The following is a 25,135-nucleotide window of genomic DNA, read 5'->3' as shown; positions in this document are numbered from 1 at the left end:
GAGAGTTCCAGTCTGCCAGTTTGTGAAAATATCTCTATCTACTGTGTTTCGATCCAAATCCAGTTAAATATTCTTAAAAAGGAATTTGGAGACCATCTTGTGATGTGTTACCCCAGCAGTTTTAATTTCCAGCCAGAATAAAATGAGACCAATTTTTGTTTGCTCAAACACTGCTTTCAGATCTCCCCATTTTTTGTTTGTTAGCTTGCATCCATGAAAATATGTAGAAATGACCTTTAAGAGAAAAAGCTGCAGGGATTCCACTAACCATGCTTCACCAGCTTACCAAACAGCAGTTGCCCTGGACCACAGCTTGAAGATGATTCTGCTTTGCCATTTCCTTCAGCTGTTTTGGGAGCTGTTTAGGTGCATCAAGAGGGAAGCATGACCACAACTCTGTCTTCTCCATGTTCACAGCTGATGGAAAACCATAGCAGGGCTTTATCTGATAGGATATGTAAGACATTTATGGTAATAGTTAATCTATATGAGAATAGCCAGACGAAAATGAAATGAGGTCTTCAGAGAGCAATAAAAGAGACCTGTTTTCCTGTAGTTTTGTGGTCAGATTCTCCTGTGTGTAAGAATGAACAATGTCCCACAGGAGCAGGAACACTGGTAAGAATGGTCTCTGAGGGGATTCTTAGTTATCCAATGGAACTCCTACTGCAACCTTTCTACTCCTACCACAGATTTACAGGGGCATTCATATGTATCTCTCTCCACACAGCTGTGCATTTTCACAAAACATAACTTCAAATCCTTAAGCCTGCCATCCCTGTATCTCATTTGATTGAAATTGGCCCAACAGTAATTGCAAGGGGACTGAGAGACACAGAGACAGCAAGATCTCATAAGCTTCGTATCCTTAGGAAATCAGGCAAATGAGACCTTTCTGGCTTGGGATCTGGCACAAAACTGAGTGACTTGGACTACAGTCAAACTGACAGTGTAACAAATGGGAACACTTACAGGCTGCATCCCTCCCCGAGAATTCTGACCTCACTAGTCTGGCATGTGCTTCTGGTTCAGCCCTGTTCTGCTACCAGTTTTCTAACCCCGGCCACTGTCACAGGCATTTTGGAACTTGAAACCCAGACTGCTAACCAAGACAAATCTGTCAAGGGCTGACTGCTACAAAAAGCAGATGACAGCCTGTCCTTTTCCCCTCCTACTGACAGTTTAAATGCCAGAGAGAGGTGAATTGTTGTCAGTGGACAAAAGATCTTACTGGAACACTGCATAACAGCAAAGATCAGCAGCAATCCAGGCTATAGGTTCTTAAAATATATTGGAGCTATAGCGAAAGACTGGTGAATCTGTAGATGAGTTTCTGTGAGAAGAATAAAGATCATGTGTGGTTTGTATGAGAGAATTCTATTCTGAGCATCAGTTCTCAAATTTCCCATGGAAAGTACCACATCCACTTTAAGGAGGTGTCTAAGGGCATGACAGAGAGAGCTGTGACATTGGGATCGAATTCAGAGGGGGTTTCCCCATATTTTACATTTCTAACAGTGGGAACATTTTACAAACTGTATTTCCAAAGCGCCCCTAAGAACAGTGTCAGATAATGCCACATCATCAGCCTGAAGGAAAGCCCGGAACATCTAATACCATCCATTAATTGGCAATCCCCAAAACCCCACATTTCTATCCTAATTTGGAGGCATACACACTCTGCCAGTTGCTAATGTGGGAGAAAATGAGAAACCAAAAAAACCCCAAGTAGTTCTGTAAAAAGTGGAACTAATGAAGACTGCTTCCCTGGGGATATTTGTCTCACAGTTGATTGGTTTGATAATTAAATGGTAATATTTTGGCAGTGGGAATTCACCCCTTTCTAGACATCAGGGGATCCACAACAAAAAGCAACGCTGTGAATGCCCCAGGCACAGGAAAAGCCAGAATTTACTGCTTGATGGACAATGGAGAACCCCAAGAGGAGAACCTTGACCTTAAATGCGTTTCATTAAAGGCTGAGCACATCTTGCACTTCTTTTTCAGGAGCAGTGACAATAAGGCCTCTCTTAGTCTGTCATTTATTTTCAGGAAACTTGTAAGAATTTTGCATAAATTTGTAATTCATTTGGAGAACAAACCACCTCTTCCTCATCTAAGCAAAATGGTTCAGCTGTTTCAAAAGATTGTGAGGAGACAGAGTGAAATCCAGTGTGAAATCAACTTTCATTTCTTCAGGCTAGAAAATAAAGCAGCACTGGGTTGGATGCAACCTGATGTTAACATTCAATCCCTCTCTGCAGGGACTTTCTGCAAAAAACTGTCCGAGTTACCCTGGCAGAAGGAGCTGTCTGAGGGGTAGAGTTGTCCTCCCAGCTCCTGAGATAAATCATCACTTCTTCCTGGCACTCCCAGTCTTCTGCAGGCACAACATGGGCAGTTGTAGCCTTGGCTCTAAAGCTTAAAATAGAATCATTTTCACTTCTTAAAAGAAGCCAAACTTTGAAGTTTGCTACCTACATTCCTTTGTAGTGAGTCAGACAGGTCCTGGACATGCAAATGCTGGTAGTAAATGGGTGTATCATCTCAGCAGGGCAGCATTAGGAGGGATAACATTGAAACATCACTACCAATCTCCTTTTCACTTCCCCCACACATTCCAGAGGGGGAATTCCCTTCCAGTATTCCCTGTTACTGCCTGCCCCCCAAGATTCTCTCCTGAAGTGAGTGTGATATTGGCTCAGGTGATGGGTAGTGGAAGCTTTATAGGCAGTTCTACATCCATGGAAGTGACTGGAGGATTTTGCCAAAGGCAGAACAATTCTGTGGCAGAGCAGGAAAAGTTGCTGAAACAGCCCACCTAGGGACCTTCAGTTTGGAACATGATACGGGTGTGTGTCTATGGGATGTGTTACAGAAAGACAGATTTGGATTCGGAGAAGCTGCAATTTTTCAGAAAAGCCTGGATACTAACCAGTCTACAAACAGAGAACATTATCCCAGTGTTACTTCTGCCCTACTGACTAATTCTTAAAACAAACAAAACTTTACGAAATTCAGATTTCAGCTGTGCAAGTGGGTAAAAAGTGGAGCTTTATGAAATCATGGAAACAAACACTGCTTTAAATGAAAAGTTTTTCTCAGTCTGCGCCATTGCCTCCCTCCCCTGCCACAATGTGATTTTCCTTGACATTCCTCTCTCCCCCCCTGCATTTTAATTTTAAATTAATCACTGACTTGGATATGTCTCTACTGTGTGTTAATATGGTTGATATTAACAACAATATTGCTCTCCAGGCATTTGGAATGTGCAAGACTTTTTGTGCACCAAATGGCCCATATTAACGTCTGGAATAGCCAGGTGCAAACTCTATTGCAGTGTTCAAATTAGTTCAATTTCTCTAACTGCTTCTCCTGTAATTGATGGCTCAAATTATAATAAAGTACAGTTCCTCTACATGATATATGTTACAACTACTACCTGTTATGCTGAATATTGCATTGCTTTGAAACTGCATTACCCTCTCCCTACACTGATCAGATCTCTTTTTTTTAAAGGAATTACTTATGAACCAGAAAGTGTCTTCACATCATTCAGAAATTATACATATGCTCATGCACTTTATCAGTAGCTGACAGAATGGGGATGGTAAAATTACTGTCAGTCATGTTGCATTCAATGTCACATAAAGACCTGCTTTTTACTATACCTTAAAATTGACAATAAATGCCAGTCATCTCTCCTTGCCCCATTACTGCATCCAGACACAGCGAGCAATGCTTGAAAGATACCCACCTTCCTCTGAACTGCTTTTAAATTCCAGCTTCAGTCTTCCTTTCTTCTGCCTACACTGTAATTCTTCTATGCCTGGACCCAAAATACTCTGTACTATTCTCTTTTTTTACTGAAGTGTGCAATTACAGTGGGTCAGAATTTTTTTTTTTCACATGGAAACAACAATTCCCAAAAACCAAACAAATAAACCAAGTCCTGGTGCCTTATCGACCCCTAACTGTTTCAGTTCAAATGTCATCCCTGACAGGAAAATAGTGAGGAATGGGTGTGTTTGTCTTTGGGGGTATGTGCACCTTGAGGTGTGGTTGAGCCTGGACCCTGGAAACTGCCTCTGGCAGCCCATCAGGAGTTGGCAGGTCTGGTCCAGCACCCAGAACTCTGCAGGTGCTCAAGGAAACCAGCACTAAGGAGAACATCAATTCCACTGCACCACAGCAGAATCTGGGGAACTTGCAGTTCATCAGAAATGTATTTAGAAATTTGATTTTGATCCAATATGGACTGAAGCCAAACATTAAAATAACAACATTTCTAGCCAATCAGAAAAGTGTGTTTATTATACTCTAAATTAGTTCTTCATTAAACAGACACTATAAACATCATCTTCTACTCCTGAAGATCAACGTCCTCAATTTTTTCATAGAAAAGAAAGAAGGTCAGATATTAAATGGCAGGAGTCCTCACCCAGCTTGCTTTGCCAGGTGTTACAATATGAAATTAGGGATGTCCCTTCTCCCAGTCCATAATGGAATGGTACATGGATATATTGGGGCAGCAAAACTGGTGCTGAGTTCAGTTACACACAAACCACAAAAAGTCACCATGGGCGCTGTGCTGCAGATTAAAATATCACCTCAGTGTTCTTCAGCATTCAAAAAGGCTGTTAAGAACTCATAAAAGGAACTGAGAAAAAACTCATAAGCTATCGCTAGGCTGGTCAGTGTCTTCAATCCTGCAGGGTCAGCTCCTCCCCTTCACTTTCAGATTTGATACAGCAGAATTGGAAAAGCGAAGCACAGTTTCAGAACATACAGAAATTAAGTATATTTCAAGTCTTAGGCAGTGAAGAAAACAGTGCAGTGAGAAATCTACAGATTCCTAAATTTGCGACTGACAGGGAGAGGAGCACTAGGGAATTGTTATGTCCTAATTCTCATAATACTTGAACTAGCAATGCTATTAAGCAGACAATTTAAAATACAGAAAAGGAACTATTTTGTCATGTGACAGTTATAACACTGAATTCATTGCCATGAGCTATTGTGTAAGGACTCAAAAAGCAATCAGTTAAATTCTTAAAACAAAAGTGCTCCTAAACAGGAAGCTTTAGGATGAATACTCCAGAACCATGGCAGGGGGTTGGAACAAGATGATCTTTAAAGTCCCTTGCAACCCAAACCATTCTGTGATTTTATTCCATGATTCTATTCCATGATTCTACATTATTCTATTCCATGATTATACAGGTTAACTACAATACCTGGGCACTCTGTTCATGTCCTGTCATGTACAAAGACATAGCCAACAGACTTCCACTTCTCTTCCACTCCCTATCGTGACTGGTCATTCAAAACTTATATCAAATACAAGTTGCTAGAAAACAAAAGTAAATGTATATAATGACACTCTCGTCAATCCTGATTCTAAAATCACGTTAATGACTTTACTGTTTTCAATTCACTGCTTATAGCCAGGGAGCTGTGATTTCTGTGATTGCCCAATACCCTGCATGAGCAATATTTGAAGACGGTCTTGCAATGCCTGTTGGCAAGTTATGTTAAAATAGGCAATATTCTCCTGAGGCAGCTTTAATGTATGTGATTGTTCCTTGGTTTTTGTCAATCAACCTGGTCTTTCTGAAGAAGTGCAGACAAGTTCCTGCATGTGCTATGCTCCAGCGGACTGTGGGGCAGCCATCAAGCTGCATCCCTTCCACCTCCTTTCCTGTGTGCCCCTGCTGCAGAAATCTGGGTCTTGGATGCAGGAGGAATTCGGGAAGTCCGCTGGAAATTCACTCCAGCCCTTACACAGTGACCAGCAAACGGGCAGCCATAGAGACAGAACGCTGCTCTTGACGAGTCCCTCGCACTAAAAACAGGGTATAAAACCACATTCTGGCCCGACATGTGTTTTACACCAGTGCTTTGACTTTAACCACCTATTTCATAGACGCTTTTCCCTCCCGTGCCTCGCCGGGCGGTGGGTCAAAGCTGGCTTTTACAGGGGTGTGAGGGCGGGTCTGAGCCGGGCTGTACCCGCCGCTCAGACGGGCACGGCGCCCCGGTGCCATCACCGTGTGACAGTGCCCGCAGAGCCCTTAGGAGCCGGGCGAGCCCCACCCCAACCAATCCCATCCCATTCCCGCCCACCCCACCCTGTCTCCTCCCCTCCCCTCCCACCCCATTCAATCCCACTCCGCCCCCATCCCATCCCATCCCATCCCATCCCACCCCATCCCGTCCCACCGCGCCCTGAGGACACGCCCCCGCCCTCCCGCTCCCGGCAGGCCCCGCGCGCGAGGCCGCGAACTACCAGTCCCGGCAGCCCCCGCGGCTCCCCACAGGCCCCGCGCCTGGCGCGGCTTCCCCGGGACTACAACTCCCAGCATCCCGCGCGGCAGCCGGACCCTTCATTTCCGGGAGCGGCGCCGCGTCCCTGGCTCGGCGGAGGCGGCGGCGGCCGGAGCGCGGCGAGCGGGGCCTCCTGGGGCCGGCGGCGGAGGGAGCGGGGCCGGGCGGGTCTCCGGGCGGTCGGCGCCATGCTGAACATGTGGAAAGTGCGGGAGCTGGTGGACAAGGCGTGAGTATGGCGGCGCGCGGGCGGGGGGCCCGGGGGCGGCTCGGCCGTGGCCCCTCAGCCGTGCCCGCGCTCCCCCCGCCCCCCCCAACATGGCCGCGGCCCCTCCCCTGCTGAGGTGGCGGCCTCGCCCCCCCGCCCCGTGCCCGGCTGACCCCGGCCCCGCTGCCCCTGTCCGCCGCCGTCCCTGTCCCCCGGTGGCTGCCCGGGGTGGTCCCTGCGCGTCCTCCTGGCGCGGCTGTGTGGCTCCTCCGGGGCTGCAGGCGGGTAGGGGCTACTTTTCAGGTGCTCTGTGGCCTTTCCATTATGGCTGGCTGCTTTCCCGCCCCACTCGGGCGTATCTGGGACCCTCCAGCTCTTGGCGAGCAGCGCTTCTGCTTTGGGTTCCTCCTCCTCTCTCAGGGCTCCGTGGGGTCTGTGCATGTTTTGGTATGTGACCCCTTGGAATCTGTCTCTGCTGGATTTGCTCCCAACGTGGCCCTTAGGCCCCTTAGGAGCAAACAGAGAAGTCACTCAGAGAAGGAGGGGAGTAAAGAACCACCTGTACGTTTTCAGAGTGCTCCCAAAGTCACCACATGCTCTCCCAAGTGTATCCCTGCTCCCTACGGACAGGTTCCCTGCTGCGATTGCCATTGACTTGCTACCCCGGGCCTTTCAGAGGTGGGGCATAGTAGAGGAGTGAAATGCTCGTTCCCACCCCTTAAATATTTAAATAGCTCAGATATTTGCAAGTTTATTTCCTTGACTAGAACATCCTCACGCTGAGAACTTGGCTGTGGTCTTGGTTGTCGTGATCACTGCGTTTGCAGCTTGAGAACATGACGTTGTTACGTGTGTCAACCACTCCTTCCTTCTTGGCAGGAGAAAAATTTGACACGGTGGAGATCTTAACAAAGATTGGTTTGTGTCTTTAAATAAGAACTCTTTAGGGGCACAGTTGGAGCACTTTTCCATCAGTCTTTTCGGTGGTGCCCAGTGACAGGACCAGGGGCAACAGAAACATACTGAAACAGGAAGTTGTGTCTGAATATGAGGAAAAGCTTCTTTACTTTCAGGGTGACATGGTATTGGAACAGGCTGCCCAGAGAGGTTGTGGAATCTCCTTTCCTGGAGATATTCAAAACTTACCTGGATGTGATCCTGTGCAACCTGCTCCAGGTGAACCTGGTTGAACAGGGGGTTGGACGGGATGATCTCCAGAGGTCCCTTCCAACCCCAGCCATTCCATTATTCTGTGATCTAGCTGAAGATGTCCCTGCTCGTGGCAGGGGGTTGGCCTAGAGGATCTTTAAAGGTCTCTCCCAGTCCAAACCATTCTATGAATTGTGGAGTGCTTAGAGGAATAACTGCCTGGAGGTCTCTAGATTAGCATATACCAAATTATATTACCTGACAGTTGTACCTGGATTTAGAAGTCAAAAGTCCTTCAAAACTGAGGTTCTGTTTTAAACATCTTTCGATTTTTGTTTCTCCAAACAAACTTAAACTGGTCTGCTTGATGTATGGGTTTAAAGATGGAAAACTGGAGAGAAATGGCAGCTTATTCATGATAATCATCTGTTTTGCTTATGGTACTGAATACCAGACTGAGACTTTTCTAGGCCAAGAATTGGATGACATTTAAAACCTACTGCAAATAAGACTTGTCCTGAAGAGGTTGTTTACTTTTTACAGCTTCTTGCATGCAAAGTCAGCCCTTGCTAAAGTAGCTTTAACAATGTGACAAATGAGGTATTTAATAGTAAATCCCAAATAGGCCTGTCTTGAGTTCCAGGACCTAAAAGGACACCTTCAGGGAAATCAGGTTTTCCTAAGTTTTGCTTGTGTACTTTTTTGTGTGTAGGTTTAATGATCATGTAGCATTATAACAGTGTCACTGTCTTTAAAATGTTTACTTTTAAGGATATTTCATAATTTTTTAAGTCAAACAGTACATGAAAACCTGGTTTGGAAAACACATTCCATTTCCAAAACAGGTGCAAAAAGTGAACATTTTAAATAATAAAAAATATTTTTTTAATAGACTTCAGTTTGTGGGAATAACATTATCCAAATAATAAGCAGATTGTTTATTAAAAAAAAAAGGAAGGGGGGGCAGGAGGAAAGTGGAGCCTGCAGAGTAAATAGTATTTAGAGACATCAAGATCAATAGTCCCATTGTGTGTGGTGCAGATTTGTCGTAATGTCTTCTGTTTTAAGGCCATGACTTACAAAATTCTCTGCAGAGGAGGCTAAGTGATATAATCTGCCTCATAAATAACAGCTGATGCTGTGGCAGCAACATACTGAACTTCAACAAGAAACTGCCTTTCTTTCCTTAAAAAAGGAATATAATTATATGAGGATTTTGAAAATGTGCAAATAGCTTGAAATTTTTCTAGTTTCAACTTTGGTATGTTTGTAATGGTTGTGAGCTCTGCATCCTGGCTCCATATTCAGCTGATACTTATCTTAGAATTTCAACTTACTCATCTGGGGTTTTTTTATCCTTATTTGTACTTCAGGTGGCTGAGAGCTTGGTTAGGTCAGAGATATTTCAATGTGGAGGACTTCTATTAATTTTCACATTTTTTGGTGTGTGAAAGTTTAGTAAGCAATGGTACATAAAAACCCAAGTAAAAATGGTAACCTATTCAAATTCATCATAGTCTTAGAACCTAAAAGTAAGTTAACAACAGCAAAATGCACAGGAAAAATTCAGATTTATATTTACTATAATTGAAGTATTTTGTTTTTATGTTTCTTCAGTGTAATTGAAATTTAGCAGTCGAGTTCATGAGGTCAATTTGCTTTGTAGTTCTCTTCACACGAGAATCACCTCTTATTTTTATGGTAGTAACTCCAAAGTATGTATCTGCATCCTGTTGTGCATGCAACAGTTATTTTGGATACTGAGTGGTAGTCCTATTGTATATGAAATTTAGGAGGAAGACTGTGTAGAGAATTAGATTTACTGTTCCAAGATATGACGAGTTACTTTTGTTGTGTGTCTTGTTTTCCCTTTTGTTAACTTCATTCTTTTTAGATGCTGGTACAGCTCTCCCACCTTAAATTTAAAGTGACTTGATTAGTTTTGATTGAACAGCAACATCTTGTTTCTGATTGGGCGTTGTGTATAAGTTTGCAGTTTAAATCAAATAACTAATAAAACCTGTCTGTTCTTAGTAACACTTGCTTGCCATAAGGTTTATTTTTATGGTTGCTAAATACACCTAAAGCTTCTTCCACCCTCCAGTTTCTTCCTGGGTACTGCAGTGTGTTCAACAGTTCTTCAAATGTGTGGAATTATATTGAATTTCTGGTTAGCTTGTAGTTTAGAAGGTGCAGGTCTACATTTTCTTATTTCTTCTGGAGTAAATTCTATTTCATGTTATTATGGGAATAAATAGACTTCAGAAGGCAGCTTTTCACTTTTTTTTTTTTTGATGTTCACTTGTAGGAGTTCTTTCTCCCCAGTAATTCAAAACTGAATTGGAAAGTAAACAAAACAATTGGAAAATAAATGCAGCCCTCTGTGCTGAGCTTGTTGGCTCTGGAACAGTAAACTGGGTATAAATGACAGAGGTTTCTGATGGCTCAGGTCCAGGGTGGTGCTTGGTGCAAAGTTGGTGAGTCAGGTGTCAGCTCTGAGTCACTCCTGAGGCAGTGCAATAGATTTCTCTTTCGATTGTGTTTTGTCACAGACTCGGGTTGGGGCTGCAGTGTAAATGTGTCGCCTCAGCATTACAGGACAGTTCTTGTGCCCTGCTGAGCTGCAGACGCGTTACCGTGACACAGCACAGAGGCACACAGTGCACACTGGAGCTGGCTGGTGGGAGTGTGAGCTCCAGGAACATTTGGCAGGTGGGAAGTGTTCTGGTCTCCAGCTCTCCCACTGCTCTGCTGCACGATGGGCTTTGCAGCTTGGTCTCTGGATGATCTGGTGACAGTAGTCCTGATATTCTGTGGCTCCCATGGCAGAGGGTTCAGGTTACCCGGTGCCTGCTCTGACAACAGCCCTGTAGTTGTGATGAAACTTGAGGCCAAGTGTTGATTAGAACTGCTTGTGAGCTGCATGAGACTAAGGATCTGCAGGTTGGCTGTATGGAAGCAGCTTATACAAGAAATATCATATTTTTATTGGTGTAGGTGTACATTGATAATCAAACCACCAAAGACCCTAAACAAGTATCTCCCTACTGTGTGATAACAGAACTGGCAAAAGTTATTTTAGTCGCTGAGATAGTTTGGGAGTCGTGGCTGTGGAAATCTAGAATATTATGCAACTTGGTAACTTCATTTTTAAATCTGTTCAGACAAGTATATATTGTGCTTTGTGTTCCCTGTGAAACTTTTAGGGGAGTTCTACAAAGAAAACCCCATGGCTTTTTCAAAAGAAATCAAGGTATATTAAGAAACTCCGTTAAAACAGTTTCTAGCTTGGCAGAAACAGGAAGGTATTAGCTTGGCCTTGTGACCAAGTTCAAAAGCCAGGCCATCATCTCTCTAGTTCTGTTGAATTCTCTCTTTTTGAAGCAGAATCTGCTGATATTTCACTGAGGTGTTCCTGCATGTTAACCTGCATGAGGTGACTCTGCTCAAAGCAGAGGACAGCGTTTGTGTGTGTTGTGTAGTTAGCAAGGCTGGTTGGACTCCTCATAGCAATAATTCCTCTCTTAATATAAGATGTGATAGTAACTTAACATTTTTGCTGACTAGTTTCTGTCACAGACACGTAGGACATGCAGTTAGCAGGATGAAGACCTTTGGACTCATTGAGGTCAGATTGCTGCCTGTGTCAGTGTAATAAGACTTCTTGCCCACTTTCTTTAAAATACCATTGCCATTCTTTTGTGATCTTCTACATGCATGATGTGAGAGAGCTCCTTTTAAGCACCTTCCACATATCAAAGGGTCAGAAACAATCTAATTAAAGATTTGGTGAAGGTGACAGGCCTGTGAGTAGTAAGGACAGTATCACCCAGATGTTAATTTGTGTTAGTTAAGGTAGTTGTCACTGAGTTTTTGAACTTCTTGGATGTGTACTTAAAAAGAAAAGGAGGGAGCCTGTGAATTTCTTGCCGGTATTAGGAGTGTGACAGCTGCCATCTTCCTGTTTATTCCATGCCCCTCCCAGTTCAGTTTTGTCCACCTAACTGAGCCCGAGCTTTGCTTGTACTGCTCTTAGCCACACCTTTCTAGTGACCCAGCAGGAATGTATTTGCACTCCCTCGTGTTGTAGAGTGGGAGTTGAAGCATTACAGAGCTGTTTTCACACACTTTGCAAGCTTGATGAATTGCCCCAGTATGTAATATTTTAATCTGTTTTTAAATGGAGAGCAAATAGTCTTGTTTAGAACTGATTGAATACTTATATGGTTAATAAACGCTGGAAGCAGTTATAACACTTCAGAATTTATTTGCCGAGTAGGCACTTGGGTCCTCTGTTATTTATTCTGATGCTACATCTATGCAAGGAGAAAGGATTTTTACTGTTTGTGGAAAAGGAAGGATTAAAGGAGCTGTTATCATCAGCTCTCATACAGCTAGGTAGGGGAGAAGTTCTTGTAGTGAATAAACAGCGTGTTTTCTTTAGTGCTTCTAATTGTACAATCTGTAGAGAGAAGGGTAAATTATTGGTAAAATAGAGTGAATTACTGCTTTGACTGCAATTTCTCGCTGTTGTAGCCTAAAGCATCTAAATTAGACCTTGCACTTCACTCCCACTTCACGGATGAGGAAAACTAATAAGATAATTGTGTCAAGTAAACTAAATCACATTGAGCTGATAACAGTTAAAACTCTGGATTCTCTGACTTCCAGTCTCATGTCATTGTGTGCTACCTCATACTATGTCTGCAAGATACTTATTAATGTGGGAGATGTATACCAGTTATTTACCCTACAATTACATGCCTTACAGTCAACTCTTACAGTCAACTTTTGGTTGCTCATTGCCTGTAGTATCCTCGTGTTTGACCAGCACATAAACAGGATCTGATGTATACTCAGCTGGAGGTTTTAAGTCTTTTAGTCTAACTGCTTTCTTTTTTTAATATGCCTGGAATTGTTCTTGTTTACAGGCCATTTTCTTGTGGTTCATGGATTTGTCCACCCAGACTATTAAGCTCTTTAATGAAATGCTGTTTGCTGGTTTAGTAATAGCAGGTATTATGGTAAATGATCCATCATATGGTGTGTCCAGCAAAGGGGTAGATAACTGTCCAACACTTGTCCATTGCTGTCTGACCTTCCTGTAAACTCCTTTACTTGACTTCCAGGATCATTTAGTTTTCTTTATATTTAAGATTTGTCTTGGTTTGCATAAGCAAGATCTTCAGAGCAATGAACACATCCACTGTTTTATGTAAGGGACAGTTAACCCTCACTGCATGAGTTACCCTCCCATTGCTACTTAAGAGATGTCCCGCTGATAACTGCTTTAAGAACAGCATTTTGTGTTATTATTACAAGCAAGGTGATGATTATTATCTTCAGCCCTCCAAGGACTTGTCCTCTCCCTGGTTACCAGAGAGTGAGAGAAGAAAAAGTCTTGACAATACAGAGGAAGACTGCATTTGAACATGGCATTTGGCTCTGCAGCCCTGCATGGCTGGGTCTGCCAAGCACTTGTAGCAGCACTTATGAATTAGGACTTTCCTCCTTCCCTTAAAAAAACTGCCAGAAAGCTTATAAGTTAATAAATAATAAAAGGGCTTATAGTCCTTGGGCCATGTAATTTAGTATGGGTGATAAGCATCTTTGAAAGTATTATGCTCTGTTATTACATAGATGTGTCGTTCTCGTTTGAATATTCATCTGGTGGAGTAATCAAAGGTAGGCAAATATTACAAGCTATGGTGTATATTAAGGGTTGGCATGAGGCAGTTGTGGCCAAGCACACAGGGTTCATCAACACACTCCAAGTGGTGCTTTTGTTAGTGCTCTTTCAAATGTGTTATTGCCATTTCACACCCCGTGGAAGCTGACAATAGTTTGTATTACATTGCGTAAGACTGGCTAAGGTGTTGGCTTTATGTATTTCCAGGGAACCTACATGATGTGTGTATGTGTGACAACTTCTGTGTCCTTCAAGTGTTTCTAAATCATAGCTTGGCATTGCTCTGCCAGAAATAAGACTGGGCTTCTGCTTGGGAAGTGCATGAAGCTGGTCAAAGATAAGAACCTTACCTACATCACTGCAGGTGTGGTCAGAAGGATCAAGGTGCTTAGCTCAGTTCTGTGCTAATTCCTCTTGGCTGTGTTGACAGCTAGTGTGTTACGAAATATTAGCTGATTTGTTTAATTATTTCATATACAAGTATAATTACTTGCAAACCTTGTGCAAATGTGGAACACACTACTGCTTTCTCTCCTCAGGCTTTGCTGTTTTAGGGTGCAGCTGTGTAAGCACTGCAGTTGTCCTAAAATAAAATCTTGAAATTCCAGTCTGATTCTGCTTTCTCGTGTTTGTCTCTGTTCATTTCATGTATTAAATGAATTTCTGTATTTATGTGAAAATAAAAAGTATTTAGAAAAACAGACTAGACATTGAAGAGTGAGTGGAACCTAAATGATGGTAGGTTAAGAACACAAAAATGAATGGTGTGCTTCATTCTGGAACTTTTGGAATTTCTGTCATTGGTTTATTCTCAAGTTTGGGATACAGCTTGTCCCAAGTCATAGTACATGAAGTCCCATTTAAACTCATCTCCAACATGCAGAACGTGACCTGTTGCTTCAAGCATGTTTCAAATAGTTCGTTGGCATGTGCTTTGATAAAAACCTTCAACTTCCACATTGCCACTGCGTGCTCTGATGGTGATTTGGGTTGCTGTGCAGTGAACCTGACAGGGGCACAGATCCAATGGGGAGTTGTTTCTCTGCCCAAAGGACTTTGTAGGTTATCTGGTTTGGGGCTAGATTAGTTCCTTAGACTTTTTTTGCCATACAGCTAAATATTTGTGTTGCCCATCTGAGGAAGCAGTGTTGGGATGGGAGGGGAGAGGAGAAGGACCTGTAATGCTCTAGCATAAGTGGAGGACATGGGAACACAGGGTTGAGTCTCCCGTTGTAGTTGCCATGAAGTCTGTAACTCCATCAGCACAATCACAAATTGAAAACATAACCTAAGCCATGAAATCTTGGTTTGTAGTTTCACAGTCAGTGTAAGCGTAGGCTGATGGTAAAAGAGGTTTCACAGCCTCCTGTCTGCCACAGACTGCACACTTCTCTCCCTTTTGTTGGCACCAGCAGACTTTCTGCTTGATGAGAGAATCTCTGACTAACCAGTTGTTTTTGCCAATTTAGTTCTCCACTGGATCGGTTCCCTGGTATAGTTAACTCCATGGTCACACAAATATTTGTTCTGGCATAAGGGATGGAATGGTATTTGGATAGGAATAAGTGGCTGGGGGCAAAGTACAAGTTCAGTGCTTGAAGTACACCCTTAGCACGTGGTTTCACAAGCAGGTTAAAGAATTCTATTATTATTCTTCCATTAAAAGAGGATGTCCCACTCTTATACCTGGTCATTCACTGTCTTTGCCTTCCTTATGCTGCTGTTGTGTGGTTCAGTATTTGCTTGTGCTCTCTTGCTGATATATGTGAAAAACCCCAAGGTTTTAGGGTTCAGAACTGATCTGGTAGGTGCTGCATAAGCAGCTGCTGATGGCACCACAAACACTTGTGCTGATTGGGAAAGGACAGGAAGATGAGCTGTGGGAAACTTTTTAGATGAAAATACATTTTTATCTATTCTTATTTGAAACTGCACTGTTAGTGGTTTGTTAGCTGCAAGTTTAAATTTTTTTAGGTTGCTTTTCTATCTTATATATCACTGCTTGAAGCTCCTCAGCTAAGCTTTCTGTGTTTGTCTCAGTGTTGTAATGGGGAGGGTAAGCATCAGTGTTTTGGTTCCACGCTTGGGTCCCAAACTTCGGAGAAATTATGTGGATTGAAATAAAATTTTGTCTTGTATGGCGCTACTTTGAGTGACTCAGGCTGGAATTGATCCTACAGATCTTCATCTGAGAAGCTTTCAATTCAATTTGAAACTGCATATTATTATATTAGAAATGTTGGTGGTGTATATTGTGATTAGTCCAGAGTGGTGAGACTGGTATTCTATGTATGCTGTTATTTTAAATAGATCAAATCTTTTTGGAGGTGTTTGGTTTGCCACTAAAAATAAAACTTCTGTGACAGCACTTACATTGTCAGTGTCTATTTATGTGTTTTAAGGAAACCACTACAAAACTGTTGTACTTTTCCCTCCTCTCATCCAAATAGTGTTATCTTGACCAGTTAAATATTGACTGCATGCTTAGTAGATATTAACTGGTTCATTGGGGATACAATTAGAAATATTAGTGTATATTCAACATGTTTAATGGGACTGACCTGCATTTTTTTTTAATCTCTTTTAATAATAATGAGACCTTTTGGGAGTTAGGGAGTAGTTTTTTTCTCTACTCCATTCTGAGTCAGAGCAATAATGTTTTCCTCGGTGGTTACTCTCTCCATCCTGTCAAGCTGTTTAGAATCACCCTAATGTAGGTTACAGACTGCTCAGTGTTTCCTCTCAAGACATTACTTTAGTAAACAAATACCTCCCTGTGTGATTCTTGGGAGGGGTGTGTTTTGTGTTCTATGAGACTACTCAGTTCAAGGTTTCTCTAAGACCATTTTGAATGTAAAGAGAAGAAAAAGGCTTTTGATAACTTTGGATAATTTTATTGGAGTTGCAGTGGGCGGATGCATCTTCTGAAAAATAAATTACAGTCTGGGTAACTTAGGTCTGCAAATAGAGCTGATGTCTTAATGATTGCTGTCGTCTTTAATTATTTGTTGTTTTGACAATTATTTAATTATTTAAACTGTTTGTATGATTGTGGGGGGGGGGAAGCCCTCCATTCAAAGATATTTATTGTCTAAATGAGTTAACTTCTATCAGAGTGTCTTATCTCTCCTTGCTATCAAACAGATGATTGCATTTCTTGAGACAGCTTGAAAACTTAATGCTAATAGACTCCTAATTGGCAAGTGGAGTCTCTCAGCTTTAAACTGCCAGCATCGTGTTTTTGTTAATTAAACGGTAACTGTAACTCATGTAGCTGCAGACATTAGCTCAGAAAAATCCAGTAATCTTACCATTAGTGAGTAAATAAATAAATAGTGCCTGTATTGAACTGTAGTGAAATTGGTTTGTTGCAAATACACGGTGTCATTGGAAATTTATCATCTGTGTGTGGACAGGAACTGGAAACGGGCTCCAAGGCAAATGAAACGGCTCTTGTTACCTTTTTAGGACATAAGAGTCACTTGAGCTCCTGGAGGAACCAGTTTTACAAATGATACCTATGAAAGGAGAGGAAACATCATTATCCTCCACAAATAAACATGGCTTGGTATTTGGAAAGTTAATTTGTACGTTATTTGCCAGACTCATTTCACAACAGAACACTTGCTTTGAGTCAAAATGCATGTTCACGAACCTCAGGGGTTTTAGTTTGTCAAGCTACACTTTTTCTATGATGTGAGCTACCAACTTGAAAAGTTTAATGAAAATAACGTTAATATAACATTGCTCTTGTAATTCTTATTCTGAATGGTGTGTTCTCACTGCTTGTGCCCATTTTTGGATACTCTGCTGTGAATAGCTGTGGAAAGACACTGTCATCAACTGTAAACCAAAGTTACTTTGTCCAGTTTTTATACAGCAGCAGAGGTATTTCTAGGTTGTCACCTGCCTTCATAGAAAATTGAATGACTAAAGACAATAGGTACTAAGCTATTTAGGATTATGGTGACTACTTTTTATTCTTGGATAGACTTGTAGCAGGAAAAAACCATGGTAATTCAGGCTTATTAACGGATGAATGATCTGAAGTAGGAAAATATTAGAGTATTTTTTTGTTAAACAGGGTTCTTTGTTTATTTCCTGGCTGCAGTATAATAAGCTGTAAAGTAAATAATTGTGCCATTTGTAGGAACTGGCAATTCAGGACTAAAGGTGTGAGGGCAGAGCAAGATCAGCAAGAGGACTCTATTGCTTGATGTCCTCCCGCCCCATGGGGATGGCAGAGAGGTGATGTGGGCAGGAAATGTGATGGCAGTGGGTGACTTTGTGTCCCATGGAGGTTAGATGCACATTGCATCAGCACCTTGTAGTTTAGAAAATAAGATAGTTAGATGATAATGTGGTTTACTTTATAAAAGCCAAGATGAAGATAGTGGCCTCAAGTGTTTCTCAGTCCTCCTGAATACATCCTGCTGAGCAATTCCACTGCAAGACACTTGAATAAATGAAGGAAAATAATGGGTTGTGAACCTGCAATTTGATAACATTGTCTAAACTGTTGTTTCCTCTTCCTTTCTCCTACTCTGAGAAGTGCAGTACAGCTTCTGCCTCAGCCTTAGGACATTTTCCAGGGCACAAGGCCATATTAAAAGTGCAGCTGAAGGTTTTCTCGTTTAGTTGCTTCACCTGCTACTTGGACCATACTTCTGTTGATGATATACGTGTCTCAGGCTTTCTTAGGTAATATGGTGGTAATACTTTGCTACTACACAGATGAAGTGTGAAGCTGTACAGAGTCATAGCTCTGGAGTTAAAGGCAGGAGGAAGATGAAAGCCCTTCAAAGGCAGTCTGGATGTTGGGAAGAGAGAGCAACTTGTGTTTTTCTAAACAAAACCAAGTTTAACGTGTATAATTTCTGTAGGGTTGGGATGCTGCTGCCCTGACTCTGGTTGCCTTGAGCCTAAAGGGACAGGGAGAGGAGCTGGTAGAAATTGGAGCCCTCGAACAGGCTGGAGACAACAAGGGTGACACTGAGCGGGACTCCAGACAAATCTGTTAACCTTACCTGTACTCTGCCCGTGAATCTGATCAGAGAAGAGCTTGTAACAGGTGTTCACTGCTGGCTTAGAGGAGTTGTCTGTGCTTAGGTTTATTCCTCAAAATGATTGCAGAAGAGGATTGATATTGCAAAGTACAGGGGTACATGGGATGTCACAGTGCCAAAGTGATTATATGGTAACAGAGAATGATCAGTTTGTGTGTTAAAAGCTTCAGTACCTGCATTGTTTAAACTTTAATCAGCCCTCCCTGGTGGAACAGCAAGCATGTTTAGAGTAATGCTTAATTTGTAATAAATTTGGAATTAGGGCAATGTTTTAATGGTACTCAGCTTGCAAGGAAGGGATAGCTGGAACCATGAGGATTGTTAAGCATAGCCTCCTAATGTTGGGGGGAGTGTTTATGTGGTTTTGGCAATATAAAACTCCATGTTACTGCATGTGCATTCTTCTGTCCTCACCAAATACTCTGCCAGTTGACAAGTAATTGAAACAGTTCTTTGAGTATGTAAAGTTTGGATTATTTTGAATTCAGTGTGATTAGTAGCACTGAGTAGGTCTGTGCTGTCCGAGGTGCACTGACTGCCAGGCAGTGTTCCAGCTTTTCCAAGTAAAATCCCTTACCTGTAACTATTTGGTTAATACACCTGAAGCATATGTAGCATCAGGAGCTTTCCTTGAGCAGTTGATGCACTACTTAGAACTGTTACAAATTCTTCATGATGTTAAAAAACCGTGGTTTGACGTTTTTTGGTGAACATATTTCACATGAATAGTGAGTGAACAGTTACAAAGAGCACAGAATTCCAGAAGCTTCAGAGGTGAGTGAGGCTTATCAAAGGAGTGGTACATTTTGGGGATCATCCTAAAGCACTAATGCCAGGTCTTCTGACACTGAAAACTTGAGGTTTGTTCTGGGAGTGGGAGATACATCTTAAGTACAGAGGTCACTACAGTGCATTCTGGAGGGTTTGGAGTATCATATCTACTGTTAGAGTATTATTCTTACTGCGAGGTTGGTTTTTTGTTTTCTTCTTTTTCCCTCCCTATCTTTCTCCTCCATTTAAGGTGACTCTCACAATTTTATGGTTAAATATAGGAAGTCTGTGGGTTGAAGTTTCACAGCTTCAAAGCTTACTGTTGTTTCATGGTGAGCGTAGCTACAACTTCCTTGTCCTCTGAAAACTTTAACCCCTTTTATTTGTTGTTTTGAAAGAAGGATAAGACCTTATTCTTCTTGTAAATACTTAAGATATTTTGCCCTAATCCTGAAAACTCAGTGACTGGCAGTACTTGTGAATCTCTTTATCTGTTGAAGATTTAAAATACTCGAGCTCTGGGCTTGAATGTGGTCTTTTAATTCTGTGTACATACAAGGAAGGAAGTAGCACTAGATGCTTGTTTGTAAGACAGCTTATGCAGCACATTATGAACACCTGAAACCGGCTTTTTATCTTCAGAGAAAGTTACTCTTTAAGTTATATGAATGAAACAAAGGGCAAAGAAACACAGTTGATTGGAGGCTGTAAGCTATGGGGAGGAGTGCTTCAGTCTCCTAAAATAATGTATTTAAATTTTAGTTTTATGTTCTAATTGTTTACCAGTGTTTATTGGGACTGACATTTTGTGCTGGTATTTTATTCATATAAAAAGCACTCTAGAGAAGCGTTTAATTATTAGATTTCACTTGCTCTTTGTCCTCCCTGGTTAAACATTTGTTTCCAGCACAAGTCCTGTTACCTGATTGGATAGCAAATATGGAAAAATTAAAGATAAAGCCTGTGATGGCAAATATGTGATGTGGCTCTTGCTGACTCTTGAAGGATGAAGTGCAATCTGAATTCTGTAAACAAATGCATTTAATTCTAAAAAAAAATATTTTTAAAATTGTTGTGGCTTGTCTGTTACAGAAGAAAAAAAAAGCTGAAGTATAAGAAGCAGAGTAGCCAAATAAGTCTGAGGATTGAGCAACAGTAAACTGAGCCATGTGATTACAGAGTACATATGGAAACCTCTTCAGTTCTGCAGTTACAAAAGGTTACCCAAATTTCATAATTCCACTTCTTTTTTGACTATATAGCCACTATTGTTTGAACATAGCGTGTTGAACTTTGAAAGCAATTAAATCCACAGGAATAGGAGCTGCAAAGCAATGACTCCAATCCGATGTGCCAGATGTAAATTCACATGAGGCAAAGAGACTGAAAACTTGCACAGGGCAGTAACAGTGTTGCCTTTATGTCTGAATCAGAAACAGAGTTGCTGTTTTAGGGTGTAACTGCCCCACCAAAATGTCAAGTGCTGCCTAAAAGGCAACTTTTTTCCACTTGTTTGTGAAATTGGTTTTTATGTTGTTCAATGGGATTTGTCACAAGAATGGCTTAGGTGTATTTGTCCTCTAATTTCAACTAAAATTTGAACTAAAAATATGACCTAAAAACTATTACTGAAAAACAGTGGAAAAACTATTGTGTTCTTACTATGTAAGTTAAAAGGAAATATTTTGATTCATTCTCCTTGCTGGAGTGTAACATTTATTCTGGTAAGTCACCTTTTAAAGAATGTTTTTTGAATTCAGTATGCAAAACAAAATGACAACACATACTAAGCCTTTAAAAATGAAACTCCAAAAATGTGTATTTGAAGGAAAGAGAGGCTAATTGGTGAAGATTAGAGGATGGTAACAAGAAGATGAGGGTGAGCGCTTGGAATTAAAACTTCCCATAAAACATGGGGAATAAAGAAATGGGTCTGGGCTTTAGACAAAGATATTTTTTATAGAGAGGTGGTGCAAAACCACAGTCATTAGTATTAACATGGCAAAATCCTTGGTGAGTTTGAGAAGTTATTTACTGCCACATATTAAGATACATAAAGCAGCCATGTATCTGTTGGTGTAAACCACAAGGGATTGTTTTATACAAGAATATGAAAATATTAGCACTGACATACTGCAGGGAATCTGCAGTAGGAGAGGTGAAATCAGTCTTAAATCAAGCGGGGGAGGAAGTGTTTGTTCCTTGCACAAATATGCTTTAAAACTACCATGTTCCCAAGCTTCATGTTCCCAACATCTGCAAAAAATAATTCAGCTGTAGAAAGCAATTACAAAACCATTTAGAACAAAGCTTGCTGCAATTGGGTCACTTTTGGCAGGGGGAGACTTTGAAAGGAAAGATTTCAGTAAGGTGCAGTGATGGTTTCTGTAAGTGAGAGAGCTTCTGAGTTCTCTAACAGGCTGCAATTTAATTCTTAAAGTCACTGTTGTTTTTGAACGTGTGTGTGGTGGATTTTGGGTTATCTTGTTTACTTGGTAGTCTTTTGTGATTAGAAGTTGTAAGGCACAGGAAATAGCTTTATAGTTCCTTCCTCCCACAAGTTGTAATTCATTTGTGGCCATCAGGATGTTTTTCTTGGCTTATCTCTTTCTGTGCAGTTTGCCTTGCACATCTGCCACATAAATTATGAAACTGAACTTGAAAAGCTGAAAATGTATTTCAGATCCTCCTGTCCATAATGCAGATGGTATCGTTGGTCAGAAAGAGCATGACTGCTACTTGCATGGAAGGTGTGGAATAATCCCTGGTATTCATGGACTGAATTGGCTGGTGTCGTATTTGTAATGGTTCTGAGGAGCGGCTGGAAAATAAAGAACTTCAAACGGTCAAGTATCTCTAATGTTGTGCTGTTACCTCTCTGTAACCTGAGGTATCTCACCAGGCATTTTGGCAGATGGGTCCCCATCTGTTTCTTCGTTCAGTGTGGACTGCTGGCTTCATATTTGGTATCCATATGTTTCATCTGTAAGGCTCTAAATCTAAGCTGCATGTTTTATAACAAAAGTGACATTACTGACAGGAGCAAAATGAAAATTCATTAAGTTTGTTACATGTTTTTTAGTTAGTTTGTCTTCACTCAGCAAGGAGAGGGATGCTGGTTGAGACTGAATATATGAGCTCACTGAGGGCAAGAACAGCACCATCTTTATTTTGAAGGCAATTAATGTCTTTTTCTCTGAATAATTATTGGTAGCATTAGGTACATAAATTCCTGAATGTCCATTATATTGTTTGGGATAACAGGTGGATAAATGATGTCTTATCTTTCTGCCCTCTGTCTGTGAAACTGTTTGCATGTTGAGCTTTCCAAGGTAGTGACAGACTGTCACAGGGCAGCGAAATCTGGTCCTGAAGTGCATCTTTCTATTTGATTTTCTTAAATCCTTTCAGATGCTTGAAACACAAGTTTGGACCAGTGATCAGAGCCTGAAGGAAGGGATGCTCACAGAAATAAGTGGAGTTAATAGATGCTGCCCCTGACTATGGGGTGCTGCTTGCACCCTGGCCTGGCCTCTGGTGGTTTGGGAGGCGGTGCTGTGTGGATTGGGATCGGTTCTTTTTTAGCTCACCAATTCAAATGCTCTGTTGAAAGTATTTCGTGCCCAGATGGATAAGTATTAAATGATTTTTTTTTAATTGGCAAAAGTGTTTCTGGAAACTAATTAACAGTTTAATAGATGCCAAGATTCCCACACCTGGGAGTGGGGGAGACATATCCTGTACTTAGACAAGTTGTGTAGCTTTTTATTTACTGTGTGCTCTCACTAGTTGAAACTAACTTCTGCACATGGTTTAAAAATGGATCATTTAATATTAAAGCAACTTTTTTTGTGTTCTCAGAAAGCTTTCCCTCTTATTTCCACTCCTTCACAGGAACCTTTTAATCTAGATACTAAAAATAGTTTAGATGCATGACTCATGGGAGTTGAATGGTGAGGATGAGATGGTGTGTTCACTCTTCTCCAAGGGCTTCATCTTAAATGCACGTGTGTCTGTAGGTGGAGGTCTTCTAGATAACTGTACTGTGAAAATATTCCCAAGGTCTGCCTTATCTCTTCTCCAGATGTTGAATGTTCAGCTGGCTCATTTTATAGTGCAATAATTAATTCATTTATTCTTCTTTTAAAAAACAATTATGCATACAATCTTAAAAGTCTAGAAGCAAAGCTACACTATACGTTGGGGATTTTGCCTTAAGTTGTCAGCCCCGTACTGATTTTTGGGAAATGTGAAAGCAAATTACTGCTTTTGTGTTTGGATAATATTCCTAAAACATGCACCATGGATAGGATGAGCAATAGCTCGTGGGTCCCTGTGTTGTCCTAGTGGGTGACTGCTGACTTCTCAGCTGAGAGGGACCAGGCAGCTGAACTGATTGGAGAAAATGAGCTGCTGGAAGACAAAGCCAGGGCTTGAAGTGCAGGAGCAGGGAGTTGGCTCAGCCTCCAGGTGTGAGTTACTGCTGCCTTTGTTCAGTTTATGTTGGAGCTACCACTGTGCTGGTAACACACCATCCGTATGAGAAAGTACTCCTGTTGTCATCTCTGTGCCTTCCCATAAAAACAGTAGGGATGTGTAGATGGAGAGAGGAAAGGCAAATAAGTCAACCATCTGCGTATGTTCTTCTTTATTCAGTTCAAGCGAACTTTCCTTGTGCTGTAACTTAACGTTTTTTTAACTATTTTATGCATTTTATGGTCTTTTCTGATTGTATAATGCAATTTATTAACTTAAATCCAAGAAACACCAGGATAGAGCTGTGCAAGTGTATTCTGACTTGATTTGTCCATGTGGACTCTAAAGACTGTTACTGTAACAGTCTCCTTTGCTATCTCATCAAGTGAGGTGGTGAGATTTTATTCAGTCTGTAACATCTGTTCTGTCATGGACCAAACTTAGTGTGCTTTGCTTTCATTTGCTGTGAAAGTCACAGGAAACATGAAGACTTTCTAAAAATAAGGAAACTGCTAAAAAAATTACAGAAGGAATGAAATTAAAGTATTAGTATGTGAGAATTGCCTATTGAAAGGATAATGTTAAATACCTTATTCAGAAGATAAAATCATGTTGTGTCTGTTTCTGGCATGTTAAATAACAAAAGGTTAAAATATTTGTTTCTTGTAAGAAAACTTTGGCACCAGACTTCAGAGTGCTGTACAATAACAGAGCTTCTCTTCTGTTCATCCAGACCCCTCCTGCTGTAACAGACTAATTTCTTTCTTTAAAAAAAATAATTTCTTTAGTGTTGCTGTTTGTTTGAATAACATTATTGTTCACGCTGCATGTATGACACATACATGTAAGTAAAGCTTGAATTTTCTTTTCTTCTACATTTAGTCCTTAAACAGATATTTGCAGAATGGGGTCTCATTGGAAACTCTTAATGGTGGTAAAACGTACAAAGTTTCTCATCTCAGCTTTTAGGATTTTAGCGTTCCCAGTAGTAAAATTAAAAAAAGGAAAACAGAAGGTGCATAATCCAGTGGTGTCCTTGGAGTAATAGTTAAAGGCATAATATTATGCACATAGGAGTCCCATGTATACATGATATTGTAATTGGTTTGAAATATACATTGAAAAATATTTGACTGTGTAACCAGGTTCCTTGCTGCAGCTGCCGAGTCCCTCAGCACAGTGGGCAGCTTCCCAGAGGTTTGAGAAGTGTTTCTAATTAGGCTTCCCCTGTCCAATCCAATACCTTTATCATCACTATAAAGAAACTGCTGTAATGTAGCCTGTCTGTGGCTTCTGGTTATTTTAGTTTTCATAAAATTAGACATGGCATTTCACAAATCTTCTGTGGATCTAATGTCCAGAGATGTACTTGTGTCCTCAGTGACACCACCCACATCAATAGCAACGCTAATCCTGATGGTGCTTTTAATGGAGTGGTCTGACTCTTGC

At 41.2% G+C, this 25,135-nt stretch overlaps 1 protein-coding gene across 1 annotated transcript in view; it reads left to right on the top strand.

Moving 5' to 3' along the window:
• Window positions 1-6,436: 6,436 nt before the first annotated feature.
• CLINT1 (clathrin interactor 1) overlaps window positions 6,437-25,135 on the top strand; it is a 46,531-nt gene continuing 27,832 nt past the window's right edge. Inside the window, exon 1 of the mRNA XM_027718555.2 lies at window positions 6,437-6,556. Coding sequence (XP_027574356.1) covers window positions 6,516-6,556 — 41 coding nt within the window. The 5' untranslated portion in view covers window positions 6,437-6,515. The remainder of the gene's footprint in view (window positions 6,557-25,135) is intronic.

The sequence above is a fragment of the Pipra filicauda genome, unplaced genomic scaffold, assembly GCF_003945595.2.
Source record: "Pipra filicauda isolate LSUMZ 115617 unplaced genomic scaffold, ASM394559v2 scaffold3_size10097308_pilon, whole genome shotgun sequence".
Taxonomy (NCBI): Eukaryota; Metazoa; Chordata; class Aves; order Passeriformes; family Pipridae; genus Pipra; species Pipra filicauda.
This window is presented reverse-complemented; position numbering and strand designations above follow the sequence as displayed.